General features: G+C 38.0%; 1 protein-coding gene across 1 annotated transcript in view; it reads left to right on the top strand.

Annotated features, from left to right (window-relative positions):
* The window catches only part of PDXK (pyridoxal kinase), a 45,120-nt gene that overhangs the window by 10,487 nt on the left and 17,561 nt on the right, over positions 1–17,072 (top strand). The window contains exons 2-3 of the mRNA XM_021540016.2: positions 8,160–8,214; positions 14,354–14,458. Of these exons, the coding sequence (XP_021395691.1) occupies positions 8,160–8,214; positions 14,354–14,458 (160 nt within the window). The remainder of the gene's footprint in view (positions 1–8,159; positions 8,215–14,353; positions 14,459–17,072) is intronic.

The raw sequence follows: 17,072 nt of genomic DNA, 5'->3' as shown, positions 1-17,072 counted from the left end.
TTAGTGTGCCTTATTAAAAGCTCAGAGAAAAAAGAGATATGGTTAGTCAATAGCAGTTTCAGTTCAGTTTATCAGCCCACGCCAGCAATTATTCCTGTTCACTAATTGTCAGGACATGCCTTTTCTTTTTCCCAAGTTCCTATTTCTCAAACTGAATTAGTATTTTTACTTTTCTGCACCCAGTACAATGTATGTTTTTTGGTTCAGCAGCAAATGGAAGGAGATGCAATTAAGTGAAAGAGCTGGCACGTAGCGAGAGGCACAAGCTGTAACTGGGAAATTTTTCTTTTTCTCCTACTCCAAATTAGTTTGATTACAGAAATTCAGCCTTTTAAAACAAGTTTCTCTGCCATCTCCCGAGGAATACAGTGCAGCAATGATGTTCACTGGAGCTGCAGTGATGGCTGTGTGAGATGAAGTTTCAGACTAGAGGACATTAATGCAAACAGCTTGTAATAGAATGGATACATAGAGGAATTCATGGCCTGACACAAAGGCTTTCTTTTTGGAAAGTATTGCTGCCATTACTTGGCAAAAAACACCCCAAACCTCAATTACCTTGTGTGATGGTAATTTTAATGGTGGTAGTAAAGTTAATTCTTTCAATTAGTTAATAAAGTTAATGTCTTTCAATTAAGATAGGGTTTATATATATAGATATATAAAATATATTTCATATAAATATGTATATTATATAAATAAATATATATAAAATGTATATTTTAATATATAATAAAAAGTTGGAAGGAATAGAATGGATTTGGTCTATGTGATACAGCAATTTTTTTTACACAAATACAGGCATTCCTGGCTAATTCAGTTTGTGAACTGTACACATGCTCTGCTAAAACTCAGCAATTTGGAGTCTTACCACAAGATTTCTTGAAAAATCCTCATAAATTGTGTCCAGTTAAGTCTTGGCAACCCTCTAGGTTTATGTACATCTTTGTGCAATAAAAATTTGTCTTAAAAATTTGTCTCTAAATATTTGACTGATGCCACAGTTGGGATAAACCTCTCAGGGTGTTAATAAAACAACTGGGGTGGGGGGAAATATTTGTCTTTTGTATGTTTGTGTATATTTGAGATGTAGGATTTGCTCTTAAATATACTCTTGTTTTTTAAAATGCTGCTGTGTGCTTTAAATTATATAAATCAAAGTACTTCCCAGTGCTTGGAAAGTTTGACTGACTTTTGAAGCTGGGGACTTTTTTTTTCCTTTCTGTAGAGCTCCATGGCTTGTCATGTGCTGCCATTAATTTTTGGAAATTAGAGGCAACTTCACAGCATGATGATTAGAGGACTGGATCATCTCTCTTACAAGGACAGGCTGAGGGAGCTGGGTGGTTTTGGTCCATTTGATGATGTGTGTCATACTTCCTCTTCTTTTTTTAGTATTTACTCCTACTTTGCTCTAACTCATCAGTCTGCTGCCATTTCTTGGCACAAAGCATGGGACATGCCTGGCTTGGATGTTTCATCATTTGAGTATTAATTCAAAGAAGAGTCATCTTTATTCCATAAAAGTTTTACTTGCAAAAAAAGTATCCTGCAACAAAGCAGAGGAGGTGAGGTTGAAGGAATTTAAGTGTTATAATACAAGGCAACATTTATTTCTGGGGACAACTGGATGCATGGAAGTCAAATCCTCCTTTCAGAAGTGGAGTCTCAAAGGTTCTCTTCTCCTGATCAGCAGAACCTTGTTCCTTCTTACCTTTTAATCATTTTTCTGTGCCATTTTCCTGTCAAACTGTGTTTCCCTTTGAGATAAACTCATCTTTTAGAGTTGTGAGATTTTTGCCTGTGCCACATTGGTAGCTCAGATAATTAAAAAAACCCAAAATGCCTTATGTTCACAACAAGAATTTTTATGAATGACTGGCTGAGCTTGATTTACAACTTCAGCTGCTGATACTTTCCTGGGATTTATGGTTTACAGACTGTTTTGTTTGGGGACTCATCTGAGAAAATTGGTTTTGATGTGTTCTGGTATGATAAAGCTAGTGTTTTCCAAAATTAAGAACTTTCAAGGAACTGAAGATTTTGGATGGAGGTCTTGCCTTCATTCTATGAAATGTAGATAGCAGCCTGTGACCATGTATCAGGAACATAAATACTGTGGAAGAAACATATATGCAGGTCTACACAGTGTGGTTTTAAACAAACTGTGCCTTTTTTTTTTTTCTTTTCTTACACCATTCTGGGTTTTTTTCCGTCTGCCTTTTCCTTATTCCAGATTTTTCCTCTAACTTGTGTTGCATTACTGCTTCATGGTTTTAATTTCAAACCTGAAAATGAAATGCCACTGGAGGCACAAAGTAAGTGCCCTAAGAGGGCAATATATACTGGTCATGTTGCAGAGTAGAGAGGTGATTTTAATTGAATTTCATTCTTGCAGAACTAGGTCATTGTTCTCTAAGGTTGTTTAAATTAAGTACAAACTAAACCATTCTAGTTAAATTGGTCCACTGGTCATTTAACAGCAAAGGATGTATTATTTTTACTATCAAAGCTGGCATAGTTAATAGTGAAAACACAGAGTACCCCTGAGCTTTATCCTTAGAACCAGAACTTTAGGTTGGGGAGTTGGTGGTAGTATTTTCTGTGATTTTACACATGGAGTGCTACAATGGCTAAAACTGAGTTTTTTGTAGGTAATTGTGTCACTGGATGATGGAGTGACCCAGGCTGGAAGGGACCTCAGGAGCCTCTGGCTCAAAGCTTGGGCAGCCCTAAGTTCAGCCCAGGCTACTCAGGGGTTTATCCCCCTTGGGTCCTGAAAACCTCCAATGACAGCAATTCTTTCTCTGGATATGTACATATAATGCATTGAAAATTGTGAACTTTTTTTTTTTTTTTTGCTTTTCTAATGTTTAGTACTCTGGAAACCACTAAAACTTAGTTCAGTTCTGAGGTTTTTGTAATTCAATTGACAGTTCTCACACACTTAGGAGATATATTTCTCTCTTAAAAAAAAAACCAAACTTTATTTCTTCCCCAAACTGCATACAAACAATGAAAAAAGGAGAATTTCTTGAGTACTATGAAGTGTGTGACATTGGAAATATACCTTTTTCCCCTGCAGGAGCATAGTAAAGCTGCAATACAAATTTAAACAGAAGCAGTTCAGTAACAGCTTTTCAAATTTCTCAGAGTAAATAAAATTATTAAATGAGAAAGTATATTAATATTTACACTGAGGCAGAGCTACTCTTTGAAGTTAACAGTTTTCTGACTCAAGTGGTGTTAATAAACAGATCCCAAATAGGAGATAGAAATGAGTACCTTTATTTGTCTTCAGGCCATTGGTATACAATGTAGATTACACAAATATAAACATAAAGGTTTGCAGTCATTAAAATTGAATTTGAGATGTTGCATTTGTTTCAAAATCTTCCTGCTCTTTTCTCTGCTGTTACACTCACAATTTTCCATACTGTGAAATGGTTTTCTTCTTGTTTTTCACTTCCCCTTTACATAACAACCGAGACTCTCTGGAATGTATGTTTGCAATATTTGATGCCTAACAATCTTAGGCAATGGTTTGTCGTGGTGATGAAACACTTTTTAGTGTTTATGTGGTGGAAAGGCTTTCTGGAAGGAATAGGAAGAGAGACTGCAAATTTTAAACAAAGCTGTAATTAGCACAGTGACAGAGTCCAAAGGGGTGCATGATTAGAGTGAACCATAACTGAAATCCAGCTGTTTATGTAACTTACCCAATTCAAGATGTTTTCTGTCTGTCTGGGCCTTTAGGTTGCTCTACTAGTCAAACAACTGGTATATCTTGTAAAATTTTAATCCTCAAGGAGACCCATTTCTTGGTTTTTTATTTAGAGGATAATGGCTGGATATAAGTTTAAATTACTTCTGTGCTTTTAGGAAAACTAGGCTGTCTATCCTCTTTTCCAAAAGAGCCAACACCTTTAGAGGCTGTCCATGTATTTTGAATTCTCTTCCTTTGTTGTGTGTTAATTTTTTCCCTTGAGTATTTGCTATTTTTACAGGTGCTTTTGGGTAGTTCTCTAGACCACATCCCTGCCCTGGTCCCACTTTCTCTTTGCAAGGCTGAGAAAGCACTTGGGGGAAGAACTGGATGAGATTTGTTCCTTCCCTTCAGTTACCTGTGATGAAGAACTTGGCTGAATTTGATGTCATGCATAATGTTCTTTGTGCTGATTGTTTCTTCTCATGTGTTCTGCTCTGGCGTGTGTACTTGAAGTTAGTCCTGCAAATATTTTTCTGAAATGTGTCACTCAGATCTGCCAGCTGAGCCTTCCAAGCACAGAACTCCTCCAGTTTTAATGTTTTGTGATTTAATTTTAGAAGTGTTAACAGTTCTGCCTCTTTTATTTGAAGATGCTTGAAAAATCTGTCGAATTTGCCCATTTTTCTTTAAGATTTCAATTGCAAATATCACTGGATGATGTGATCCAGGCAAGTGTGGTTTGGGTCTTAGGAAGAACAACATTTGACACGTGCTTAGACTGCAGGCTGAGAGATTTAGGCTGGACTCAGCCATCCTTTTCCTTGGAAAAGCACTTACACTGGGGCTTAGATCTGGGTTTAGATTTGCCCAAGGTTTCCTGTTCTGTGGGCAAATGATATTTATACAGGACGACAGCAAAGCATGGAAAGCTGGAATTGTCCTCTCCTGGAGAGCCTGTAGGAGAGCAGAACATCCAGCTCAGGGGATGGGTGTCCCTTGGACACTTGCAGAGTGCCTGATGCCACCTCATTTCCCAATCCAGAAGCAGCAATGTCACCACGGGACCCTTGCTGTAAGGAGCAGGAGAATAGCACAGATATGGACTAAAGATGGTGTAGAAAAGCAAAAATTAAACATTAAAAGTGGCATTTCTTTGTAAGCTTGGTCCTGATGCTGATCAAATACTACTTGTTCTGCCACAGGCAAACTCCAAGTGGAGTGAGTCCTTCAGTTTATTTACACAGATGTACAAGGAAGACATGTGTATGTACACAAGCAAGAAATTTTATACATTTTGTTTAGTCCTGTTTTAAATTTTTGCTTTCTGGCAGTTTTCTGGAGAAAGGATTGCTTCTTACTGTTTATTGCAGGGTAAAAATTGTTATATCCTAATAAATACGTATTTTCAGGTTATAGTTGCTACTTGCATGTGCAAATATGAGAGATTGACATTTTTTTTAGTACGATTTGTGGCATTCAATTCATTTGCTCTGATCTCAATTTTCAAGGTCTGTACGTACAAAAATAAGGTATTTCTAATTAGTTAACTTGCACTTAATATTTATTTGACCTCTTTGAGTAGAAACTTTTAATTCATTAAAAAAAAAACTCAAAACCAGTGCTTTTAGTTAGGTTTGCCCAAGGAATTCAAAGTGTGAGTATGTATTAAAAAGGTTAACAAGATACCTTCTGAACAAAATTCCCTTTGTAGGTAAGGAAAGCATTCATCATTCAGTGTATCAGAAGCTGTCTCTGATGTCCTTTAGGTGTGAAGGATGACAGTCACTAACACTGGTTATAATTGTTGGTTGGAGGAAGAAAACACTTCCTTATCCACTAGAAGCTATCAAGTTGTTAAAATGAATTATGCAAACCAAAAGAAAGAGTTTTTTCTTTAGTCCTAGAAGAGGTGATTGCTGTGAAAAGCTGCTTTTATCACCTCAATCCTGTTTTCAGGTTGTCTTCTAAATTCTAAAGGACTGAATTCTGTAGGACTTTTAAATGCAGTTTGCCTTGAAATCAAACAAAACTTGGCTTAACATGGCTTCAGCATTCTTTTTGATTATTCTACTACTAATGCTAAGCCTAGGCCTTAGTAAGCACCTTTATAAAAGGAAATGCTTTGGAGTAACTCTGAGTTATTTTAAGGGTTGAATCAGGTTTCAAAATTAGGTGTGTTAGATTTCAGTCACATGCGTTTATTCAAAACAAAACTTTAGAGGAAACTGGAAACTGTGACAGAGTAGACCAATACCAGTAAGTGATTTTTATTGAGACCTTTAAAGGGTTTTTTTTAGCCTGTTTTGGACTGATGAGACAAGAGAGAAATAATATCAAGGTGCCTTGCAGAGTTTGAGTTGTCTGTGGCTTTTCATCCACTCTCCACCAAAGCATTTTATTTACTGTTTTAGCAAGTATACAGCCAAGCTAACTTGGCACTCCCTTGTACTTTTCCATCTTTTAGTTGAAGCAGATTAAATGGTCAAAACAAACCAAAAATCCCTAATCCTGTGGAAAACGTGTCTGAGAAATCAGATGATAACTGGTGCTGGGGAAGGCACAAAGGAAGGACTGCTCCTTTTGGTGGCCATCATCTGGGACAGCATTGGCCAGAGTTGTAGAACTGCCCTGCCTGCAGCAGTTGTGCCTGCCCTCCTTCCCTAAACCTCATTAGTCAGTAAATCACTGTAAGTGTGTTCTGTAGTCTCAGGGGTTAAGTATTTGGAGAGATGTGATCCGAGTATTGCAGAGAAATTAATTAATTCACAGTTATTGCCAAGATACTTTAAGGAAGTAACGACTTAGCTCTGTTCATTACAGGGAGGGGAATTAATTGGGGGTGATAGTCTGGTTAGAGGTCATATGCCCTTTTATTTGCTTGAAAAGCATGTCCAGACATGAAGGTTAAGGTCATAATAGTGTTGCCATGTTCCCAACTGTTCAATTCCTGGGACTTTCAAATAAATTCCACTGAGGTGAAGCAACAACTTGGGAGGAACATTGGTGCTGAGCTTAATTTGAACGTGGTCAGGATGAGGTAACCCACCATTCTGTGTACCACTAATCCAAAATTACTTTGTTTTCTGGTGAGGAAGGAACAGAAACCTCTATTAAATATTGAAATAAGAGATTTATTCTAAGTGGAAGACCTGTGTGGATGTGAGCTGTGAAACAACAGAAGAGTAGCACCTGCAGGCAGAAGGAACAACCTGTCACAGCATGTAGCTTCATCTTGTAGCCAGGTATTGGAATGAAGAGCTTATCACAGGGAAAGTACAGGCACAGGGAAAGCCTGATGTCTGCCACCAGACACCCAAAAGGGTTTTTATCTACATGAAGGAGTTGCCTTCATGACAAAAAAAGGGAGAGGCATGAATCTGGCTGGAAAACGTGACTGGAAAAGCTTTGTTTGCTCACTTTCCCCTCCCAGCAAATTGCCTGGGAGAGGATCATGCACAGTGGTGCATCATTCCTGTTATCTCCCAGTGTGACTCACTGAGCCATACATAGCAGCACTTCTTTTGAGGAGATTTCTTACTCAGAGCAAGCTGGATGTGGAAACAAAGGCTCGGCTGTCAGACTTTTAATGTCACTTTTGCATTAGAATTCCTTGCATGACACATAAAAATGTCTAAAAATGGCTTAACTAGCAGTGCCTGTCTGCATTAAACAGGTTTTGTCAGGTTAAAAATCCTCATTAGTCTCCTACTGGTTGGATGCTCTTATTTTCATATTATTTATCTATTTTTGGGCAACAAGAATATTTGTTGATTGCACTAGAAAATTATTGGGTATTTCAGTATTTGGATTGCTGGTAATGCAGTGTAGCAGGTGTCTTTCAGAGCATGCTTTAGGCTTTTTTATTTTGTGTTTATTTCTCCCCTTTATTGCCCAATCATAGCCCAAATTAATTCTCCGTGACTTCTTTCTATTCTCTTTTAGTTGTAAAGTAACTGGTTTTGACATCCAAGTATGGCTTGTAGTATTGATTCCTTTTAAGATTCCTCTGTCCTCCTTTTAGAAAAATTGGTTTTCTGGAATGCCAACAGCATCATCCCTCCATATTGTGCATTAATTTAGTACCTTGTACTTCTTTTCTTGGCAAGAAAGGCCAGCCAAAGCTTTCTTCAAGGTTTCAGTGCTTGCTGCTGGAGCAGCTTCTCCAGCCTTATCCCCAGATGAACTCCAGCCTGAGCATCCCGAGCTCAGGATGTGTGAGCTCAACAATCCTGTGTTTTTCTGGTGCTGTTGCCAGTGGCACTTTTGTTCCCTGTTTGTTCCTGTAGTAGAGCACTGTGCTGTTTATTTATGTTGCATGTTTTTTGACTCAGCTCCCAAGATTTTTAAGTATGCACTGGAAATCCAGGAGTTCTTCCCCATGTTTTGTGATGTGGATAATGTATTAACGAAGTTGTGTTATTAAAAGAAATATTCCTGTGTTCTGTTGCAGGTTTTGGGATTTGAAGTGGATACGGTGAACTCTGTCCAGTTTTCAAACCACACAGGTAAAATTTTACAGATCTACTCTACAGTCACTGAACTCACCCAGCATGGGGCTCACCTCATCCCATGGTACTGGAGAGGACATTGCTCTTATGCTTCCACTCACATTTTCACAATATAGGATGGAAATGTAATTTTCATGTTTTGATTCAAGTCTCTCAGAAGCCTGAATATGGGAGTAGGGCATTGGATGGATGTGGTAATGTCCCCTTCTGCCCTTCAGAGTGTGAGTTTCTTCTGTTAGGCAGTGAACTAATTAAGTCAGATAGTGAAATAACACAAATACAGCCATTTACACAACAGGCATGTGAATAAGAGAGTCTTGGAAATGTTTTTCTGTGAATTATGGCTCTGTGAGAGTCATAGTCACATTATCAAATCAAACATCAGAAAATAGAGAGGTAGATGCAGTGTTTCCTCACTGTGTGCTCATCTAGGTACTACCAAGTATCCCAAAATCTCATTTTGGTGGGAAGAAGGGTGTTAATATATCTAAGTGTATTTTTATTTAAGCTCTAAGCCTGAAGGCAATGCATTCACTTAATATGTTCAGACTTCCTAATACTCACAGTGCTAGAGGACTTTATTTTTTAAAAGAAAGCTGAAACTTATATTTATTTTAGCAATACCTTTCACCCATAAAGGAGCTCCAAGTGACTTGCTATTTTTGGATCACTGGAGGCACACATGCTGTCTTAGTGGTGGCAGATTTTTTGAGAGGAGAACTACTCTAGATAAAGAAAATCTATAGGTGTCTTCAGAAAATAATTCTGCAAATTCTGGCTTTAGCATCTTGGAAAAGAGCAAAAGTTGTTTCTGACAAAGAAAAAAGAAGGCAAAAGTTGAGGTACTTTTCTAGTATCTCTACAGGTGCAGCTCTATTAATAAACTACTAATTTTTGGAACAGAGATCAGACTCTTAATCTGTTCATGCAGCTTTCAAAAGGTTGTAAGATAACTATCATGGAGGGAATTTAGTGTCACCTTGGGAAGAAAAAAATTAATGTTTCAAAGGTGGTTTTTAAAGCTATCTCTGCTTGTTGAAGAAGGGCACAAAAAAGGTAATAATTAAACACAGGAATGAGGCCTTTCCTGGCTCAGGCAAAAATCTGTTTATTTTGCTTGTACCCTTTGGCACAGTACAAAGGCTCTCTTGTGTTTTTCAAAGATACTTAGGTGTGACTTCTGTTTATTTAAAGAATGTAGTTTTGGAGTTTGGGATTTTCTGTTGCTTTGTTTCAGTAGCTGGGTAAAACTGTTGCAATCTTCCAGAAATTAAGCAATTTTTTCGTGTCATATTTTTCAGTGCTTGAAATGCATGAGTACATGTTGTTTGTTGGCTTTCTGTTTCAAGATGAAATCAGCTTTACAGGGCATTGCAAGAGCTTAATAGAGGCTTTATTGACCATAAACTGAATGTGTCTGAAAGTGGGAAAGTTACATTACCAGTAGGGTGACCAGGTTCTTAAAACAAAAAAAGAGAGAAGATTTTAAATTTGTTTTTAATAGTGTCACAGCCAAGGAAAGATTACCAATGTTTCATTCAAGGTTTGGTAGCCAGTGGAAGGAACACTAAATTAGTGAATTCTCATGCCACATGAAGACTGAAAGGAGCATCCCAAACCCAAAAATCTCTCAAATATCATAAGTCTTTAAAATACTGGAACTTTTTTTTTTTTTTTTTTTGCTAAATCTGTTTCAAAATTCCAAAGTTTGCCACACAGTCTCATGGTTTTGGGAAGCAGAGCTTGTGTCTGGCACTGTCCTGCAATACACAGGCACTGTGTGATGGGTGAATGGGTGAAGGTAACTTATTTTCCTATAAAAACCAAATTTTACAAGGACCATTTCTGTCATCATCATTAAAGCTGGAGGACAAACTCCCCATTCAAAATCTAGCTGTGAACTTTAGTTTCTGAAAGAATGCCAGAGGAACACAGGTGGAAGAATGTGTGGGGTTTGGATGTGTTATACTTTCTTTCCTTCTTCCCCTGTTTTTTAAATTTGGAATGAGCAGCAAATAAAATGCAGAAAGAATTTATGACTAACAGGCTTTGGTGAATCATTATTGCTCTTTTTTTGCCCTATCTACTAGTTAGTAAGATACCACAGGCCTCTTTCTGCTGACTCCTGCTCAGAAGATGAAGCTTTCTTTAGTTTCTGATGATCCTGAAATTTGGAAAATGTGCTTTGAATCGGTGCCCTGGGAGAACAGTGTGTCATGTTGCTTCGTGAGGAACTTCAGTGATTAGAGTGACTCACACTTGAGTGGCATCATGCTTCACATACAAATAAAAGAAGCTGCCATGCAGCCTATTAAGACTGTGCTCTTTATTCTATATTAATATACTGTTTGCAGCAGCATCACCTCATATGATGTACAAAAAATAAAAATCTAGATTTATTTTTAATTGTATAATTAAATTTTGGGGGTGTCTTTTTAATTCTTCAGTGATTTCCAGTTCTGTTTCTCATTGGTAGGTTAATTTTAAGCAATAATGTGCTTACTCTGCCATCAAAATCCTACCTTTGAAACAGCTCTGGAACAAATAGCCTGGGCTTTTTTCTATTACTTTTCCTTTTATTCTTGAGCATGTTTGACTTCCACTTAGTGGGTGTGTAGTAGGTGGCTGGGTTGGCTGGTAGGTCTAACACATGAGAAATTACAATTATACCTTGGTGGGATTGTGCACAGCCTGCCCACCCAGGTGATTCACTCACCCCTGTGTGTGCAGGGCACAAAGAAAAGATCTCCACTTGTGCCTGACACTGGTAACATTTTACTCCCACTCTGTGACCAGCTATAAAAAACTTAATTTCTGGTTTTGTGGCAGGCCTCCTGCTAGCTACAGGTGAGTCGTGTTCAGACCAGGTTGTCTGAGTGTGCAATGTGAATTTTGTGACACAGCTGGGCCCAGATTGCCTGTTCATCATGAGCCTTAAACACTACAACTTTCTTCCTTTTTGCCATGTGAAATTCTTTGTTACTGGAGCCACTTGGAATAGTTCCTCCACAGGAGAAACTCAAACCTCAGAACAGAATGTTCTGGGTTGGAAAACGAAGGAATCTTACATGCTTTGCTATACTAAAATGGTAGCTTGTTTTTCTTTTACTGTATTGGTCAGTTGGTTTTTTTGTTTTTGTTTTTTTTTTTTTCTTCTGATATGTCTGGTACTTTGATTTTCTTTCATCCTTGTTTTTGAAAGTAATTAAGAAGATTATAAATACATTCCGAAGGAAAAAAAAAAAGCAGAGGAAGGCAAGTATGTAAATCCATCTTGGGGGAAGTATTAGCTGCCTCTCTTGGTTGTAGCTTTTATTATTATATTTATTTTTCATACAAATGAACCAGGACATTTCCTTGGATACTGGTGGGTATGTTCATCATTTTAGTGACATGAGGCATTTTATCTTACTTATCTTTCTTGTTTATATTGCCTTTTCTACTAAAAGCAAATAGATAGCATGTAATTGCAATAAAAGATTGTAACACAGGCAGAAGGGGTATAAGGTTATTTAAGTGTTTATGTTCATCTGTGTGTTTAAAATTATTTCAGACCTGGGAGACCAAGGCAGTCTGAGCCAATGGGGTTTTGAAGAGCTGTGTCATGATTTGCAGTGTTCTCTCTGCTCTCTGACCAGCACTGAGGGGAATTATTTGGTGGTTTTGTACCCAAAACAAGGAAGTCTCATCTTTCTTCCTTTTTGCCTTTTCCCTTTCAAGACACTCCCTCTTCCTGAGACCCCATCCTCCAGTTCATGAAACCCTTTTTGAACATGAGTAACTGCCTTTTTCTTCTCTCTTTCTGCTTTTTGGTGTTCTATTCCACCAGAAAAGCAGGATAAATGCAGGGTCATGGGATTTGCCCCTTCTGTTTGTCATGTTACCTGAAATTACCCTGGGGAAAGGGCATGGGGGGGGATTCTCTTGTTGCTGCCAGTTTTGATTTGGTTTGATTATTACATGAACATCATTCAATTCCTAGTGACATCACAGTTCTGTGCAGCTCCAGTGAAGGCATTCCCTTTTTTTTTAATGTCTCAACATCTGAGGCTTCCCTGAGAGCTTCCCTAGGGCTTTGTTTTTAACTCTGGCTGTTGTGTAGTTAGACTTCAGGTTGTATTACAGGTCACCAGGTAATTAAAAGGATCATCAAGTTACCTGTGGAAGTCATTGCTGCATGGTTCAGACAACGTCCCTCCTCCATGTGGGTGACACCAACTCCAGAAATAAGCTGGGCTGCTGCCTAAAGTTGACTTTTTGTATTTATTTCTCTCTCTCAGTGGAGGATCAGTGTAACATGAACCCTGTGCACTGACCATTTAAGACAGCTGGACATAGGAAGGTGAACTTTTGCTTAAGTAGTGAATTTACATGGTCTTTGTAGGCATGGCTCCTGAAAGTATCCAGGTTGCCTGGGCCATCTATCATAGTTATTTTTATGGCCATGTGTAAGATAAATGTCAGCATTTTCTGCCTTGATTCTGGGTGAAAAGTGCACCCAGTTTCCTTGGTGGCCACAATGGAAGGACTCTGATGTGTCCCTTTACTGGCTTTTCAGTGCTACAGAGGCTGGAGGAGAGAACAGATTATTTCTGTGTGATGCTGAAGATGTGACAGAACAAATATCTGCATTTGTGTTAAATAAACCAAACCTTGGATTTAGTGCACTCAGGGGTTCTTCATACCCTTGGGGCTGGCCCTGTGCTAAGGTGGGCAAGTGTTGCAATGAAACCACAGAAATCCCTTATTTTGTCCCTTTCTTCACAGAGACTGTGAGCAGCATTTTCCTGGGAGGGAGTGGTGGTGGCTGATGTGTCAGGACCCCAGGCAGCTGGCAGCAAATTGTGTTTTAGAGGCTTGGCCTTTGTGAGCTGAGGAGAGCAAAATGATCCATCTGCTCACCATACACTGGGTCTGTTTGCATTCACCAGGAGGAAAACTGAAAAATGTGCTTATCCCAGGCTCTAGACACCTTTTGGCAGTCACTCTAATAAGTCAGTTTAGTGTGATAATCAAAGCCAACAGTTTTCATCACAGAATTTTCTAACTGCAAGAGCAGAAGTTAAACAAAATGCCATTGCCTCTACACAGGGGAGGTATGGGAGATGATACCTCACTTAACCTTTCACTTTTCCTAATTCCAGTTAATAAAAAGATAAGCATTTTAACAAACTGTGAATTATGGAACTTGAAAGAATTAAATTGTGGATCCTGGAGGAAGCCCCATTCTTACATACAAAGGAGTGATTGGTGCATTTAGAGGGGCAGGCTTTCATGACAAGGTGCAAGATGCATTTTTCAACAAATCTTTAGATTCTGTTAAGGGAGATATTTTTTTATTTTCCTTGGAATTGGCTGCTGTGGACCTTGGAAATCAGTTGAGTTTATCCCAAGTAACTTCCACCTTCCATCTGCTTCTCTCAGCTGAGCATAGTTGTTTGCAATTCTTAGAGATGAGAGTGTATGGACATTATTTGTCTGTTTGTAGTGTTTTTCTGCTACTCATTTCCTCCTCCAGGATCCTCAGCACTGAAGCTGTGCTATTTTTGGAAGAAAGTCTGTTAGGTGACCCTGTAGATTTAAAGACCATCCATGGCAGTGCTCTGCTGTGGTCACTTTGTGACATGCAGGTCCCATTGGATGCTTTATCTGATGGGTGCAGGCCTGTGTCCAGACAGATCTATGAGCCTGTTAAGATTGTCATCTAACTGCCAATATTTCCTTTTATATATCTATATATAGTATAACAAAAATAGGTTATACTGACACCCTCCTCCAGTGAAGGCTAAAACATATGTTTTTCCTCCTCCACACAGGAAAGGGATAGTTGCAAAAGCTCCATGGGAAGCCTTGCAGGAGCTTGTGTGTGCTCAGCTTGATTTGCTGGTGAATAGACACTCTCAGACTGCAGTGTAGTCACTCCAGTTCCTTTGGGAGGCAGAGGTGCTAAGGAGAAGTAGAGCACATAACCTGTTCTTGCTGACAGCACCTTTCATTCAGCAACAGCATTTCACAGGAGGGGAGGTGAAATTGCTTCCTGTGCTGATATTGGATGTGGTCCCTCCACGTGTATCATCTGTGTGATCTGAAAGAGAAAATCCATCTTTTGAAAGATGACCTGGTGTTTTCTTTGCAGGCTATGCCCACTGGAAGGGTCAGGTGTTGAATTCAGATGAGCTTCATGAACTTTATGAAGGACTGAAGCTGAACAAGGTCAACCAGTACGATTATGTGCTCACAGGTAAGGAGAGCTTGTTCCCTGGGGTTCCCAGCAGATATAAACAGGGTTCTGCAAAAATGTAAAACATATCCCTCCTTGCTTCAAGCCAAGCAATTAAAATTTCAGCTGTATGTTATAGTCTGAACTGGCTTGTGCTGTTTAGTTTGGGACAGCCAGAGTTCTGCAGCAGGGAGGTTGTAACTGGGTAGGTAAATTGATCCTCTTGTATCATTTACAGACTTGTACAGGCCAGGCATGTACAGGCTCACTTAATGTTTTGGGAGTGCCTCTATTGGAACAATGGATGTGGAATGTCAGAGAATTATTTAAAAATGTATTTAAGAAGACATGAGTTTAACCCTTTCTCCCAAGTCTGCAGTACTAGCACATCTGTAGCAGCATGATTTTATGAACAGTTGTCTTGATTTTTTTATGTCCTTGATTTTTTTCACTTGATCTTTAAGGCTTAGTAGTTTGGACAGTGAGCGAAGTATGAGTAGAGTTGGGTTTTGGTTTTGACTGTCCAATATATTGATTTTTTCCTCTTGTATAGGTCATCTGAGTGAATGCAGTTCTGCAGTGTTTTCTTGTGCTTGTACTATGTACTAAGTCTTTATAAATAGAGGCAAAGAACTTCTTGCAGAATACTTCAAAGAAAGGAGAGATTCTACAAGAAGTTTTTAATAAGAATTTCTTCTCACCCAATTCCTGCTTCTCAAAAGTAGGTTACTGATCAGATTTCAGCTCAGTAAGAGCTGTGCATCTGGTTTGGATAACAGTATCAATTTCTTACAGCAATGAACAGGGACTTTTTAAAGGTAAGCAGAAATACATCACCAGAATTTTGATTGATTTCATGGCTTCCACATGTAGGAATGTTCTTTATACACAGGGAAAATTGGAAATTTTAAGTGCTTGGGTTATAAATCCAAAGCAGTCATTCTGGCTTAAAGGGTGTGGCATGTCCAAAGAGTTATTTTCTGGGTTTTGTCAAGGAATATCTCCAAAATAAAGGAAACTGAAAGCAAATAGACTGAACTAAGGTTACGAAAATAATTTTGGCATAAATGGGTTCTTTTTTATTGAGAAATAGATAAACAACCTTTCTTTCCTGGAAGGAACTCACACAGAGCACATTTCCAGGAAAAGCACACTGTATTGTAGGAATTTTCAGGCGATGTTAGTGTGCAAAACCTATAAATGATGTTTGAATATTCTTCTAGCAGAAATGTTCTTTTTTTATTTCACTTCCAACTCTTGGAAAAGACCTCTACTCCTTTCTTATCACTGGCAAAATGGATGTAAGAGATTAAAAATTATAGAAGGAAAATAGAAATCTTCAGCAAAAACGAATTTGGGAGAAAAAGGGATTATTTATTAATAACAGTCTTTTAAAATAGGATTTTTGTGTGTTGTTCAGATTTGTTTTAAAATCTCATTTGCTGCAGCCATTTTCAGCATGAACGAAAAGAAGGCATAGGTAGAAAGCAGTAATTTCTGAACATCTAATAACACTTTTTGTGTTTAGTCTTCAGCTGCACTGTGGCTGAATTTAAAATCCTTTTTTTTTTCATTCAGGGCCAAAAGTCAGATTTTTCTCTTCAAACAGACATTCACTATAGTGCACAACTACTTTGTACCTCAAAGAACCTGGATATGATTATTTAAACACTGAAAAGCAATTTATCAGCAGGTGGGATTTGACTGGTAATTGTCTGATGACTGTAGATATCTCAGCTGAGATTAAAATTATTATCTTTAGGCCAGTTATACAAAGTAACACTCTGTGGACACTTTGTGACAGTTTTTTGTAGATATTCTTGTATTTGTTTAATTTACAGCAGGACACTCAAGCTAAGAAATAAATTGCAGTTTAGTATAATTGTTTTTAGCATCTCTATCAGGGATGTTAATCAAACTCAGTATTATTTTCCAGCCCGTCTGCCATCAGAGGTCATTTAATAAAAATCTTTGCTTGACTCTTTTGACTGATTGTCAGTATTTCATGGATAAAATCCAGCATTTTGGCAAAAAAATCTTTTCCACTTCTCTGCAGCACCCAAGAACTGATCAATTTTTCAAGATTTAAAAAAAAAATCTCCAAAATCTACTTTTCTAATGTAATTTAAAATATTTTATTAGAGTGGACATTTTCAAGGGCACTGAAAGATGCTACCTTGCTAACAGTAATAGTATTAAATCAGAGCATCACAAAATATGCTGAGTTGGAAGGCACCCACAAATATTGAGTCCAATTTATGGCCCTGCCCAGCACCATCCCCAAGAAATGAACTATAATAATTAAAATCAAATTGATAATTTATAAATAGTTAATATATAAATACATAAATTAAGGAACATCTATAAAATTTTAAAACTAGTTATTAAAATAAGAATATTGTGCTTGGGGCCTTGTATACAATAAAGCTTATTTCCAGCTTATTTCACTGCATAAGCTTGAAAAATAGGAATTTCATTGGTATTTTGGAGACTGCTCTAAAATTATCAAGGTTAAATCTCTATTGCATTAATGTGTTGGACTCTATCAGCATGAACACTATCAATAATAAAAAATTGCTTCAAGACAGACCATGAGAAAAGTAGATGGAATTTTAAAAGATTTCTGTTTACTGCA

Source organism: Lonchura striata, chromosome 2 (genome assembly GCF_046129695.1).
Source record: "Lonchura striata isolate bLonStr1 chromosome 2, bLonStr1.mat, whole genome shotgun sequence".
Taxonomy (NCBI): Eukaryota; Metazoa; Chordata; class Aves; order Passeriformes; family Estrildidae; genus Lonchura; species Lonchura striata.
Note: the sequence above shows the minus strand (reverse complement) of the source record. Positions and strands in the feature narration are given on the sequence as shown.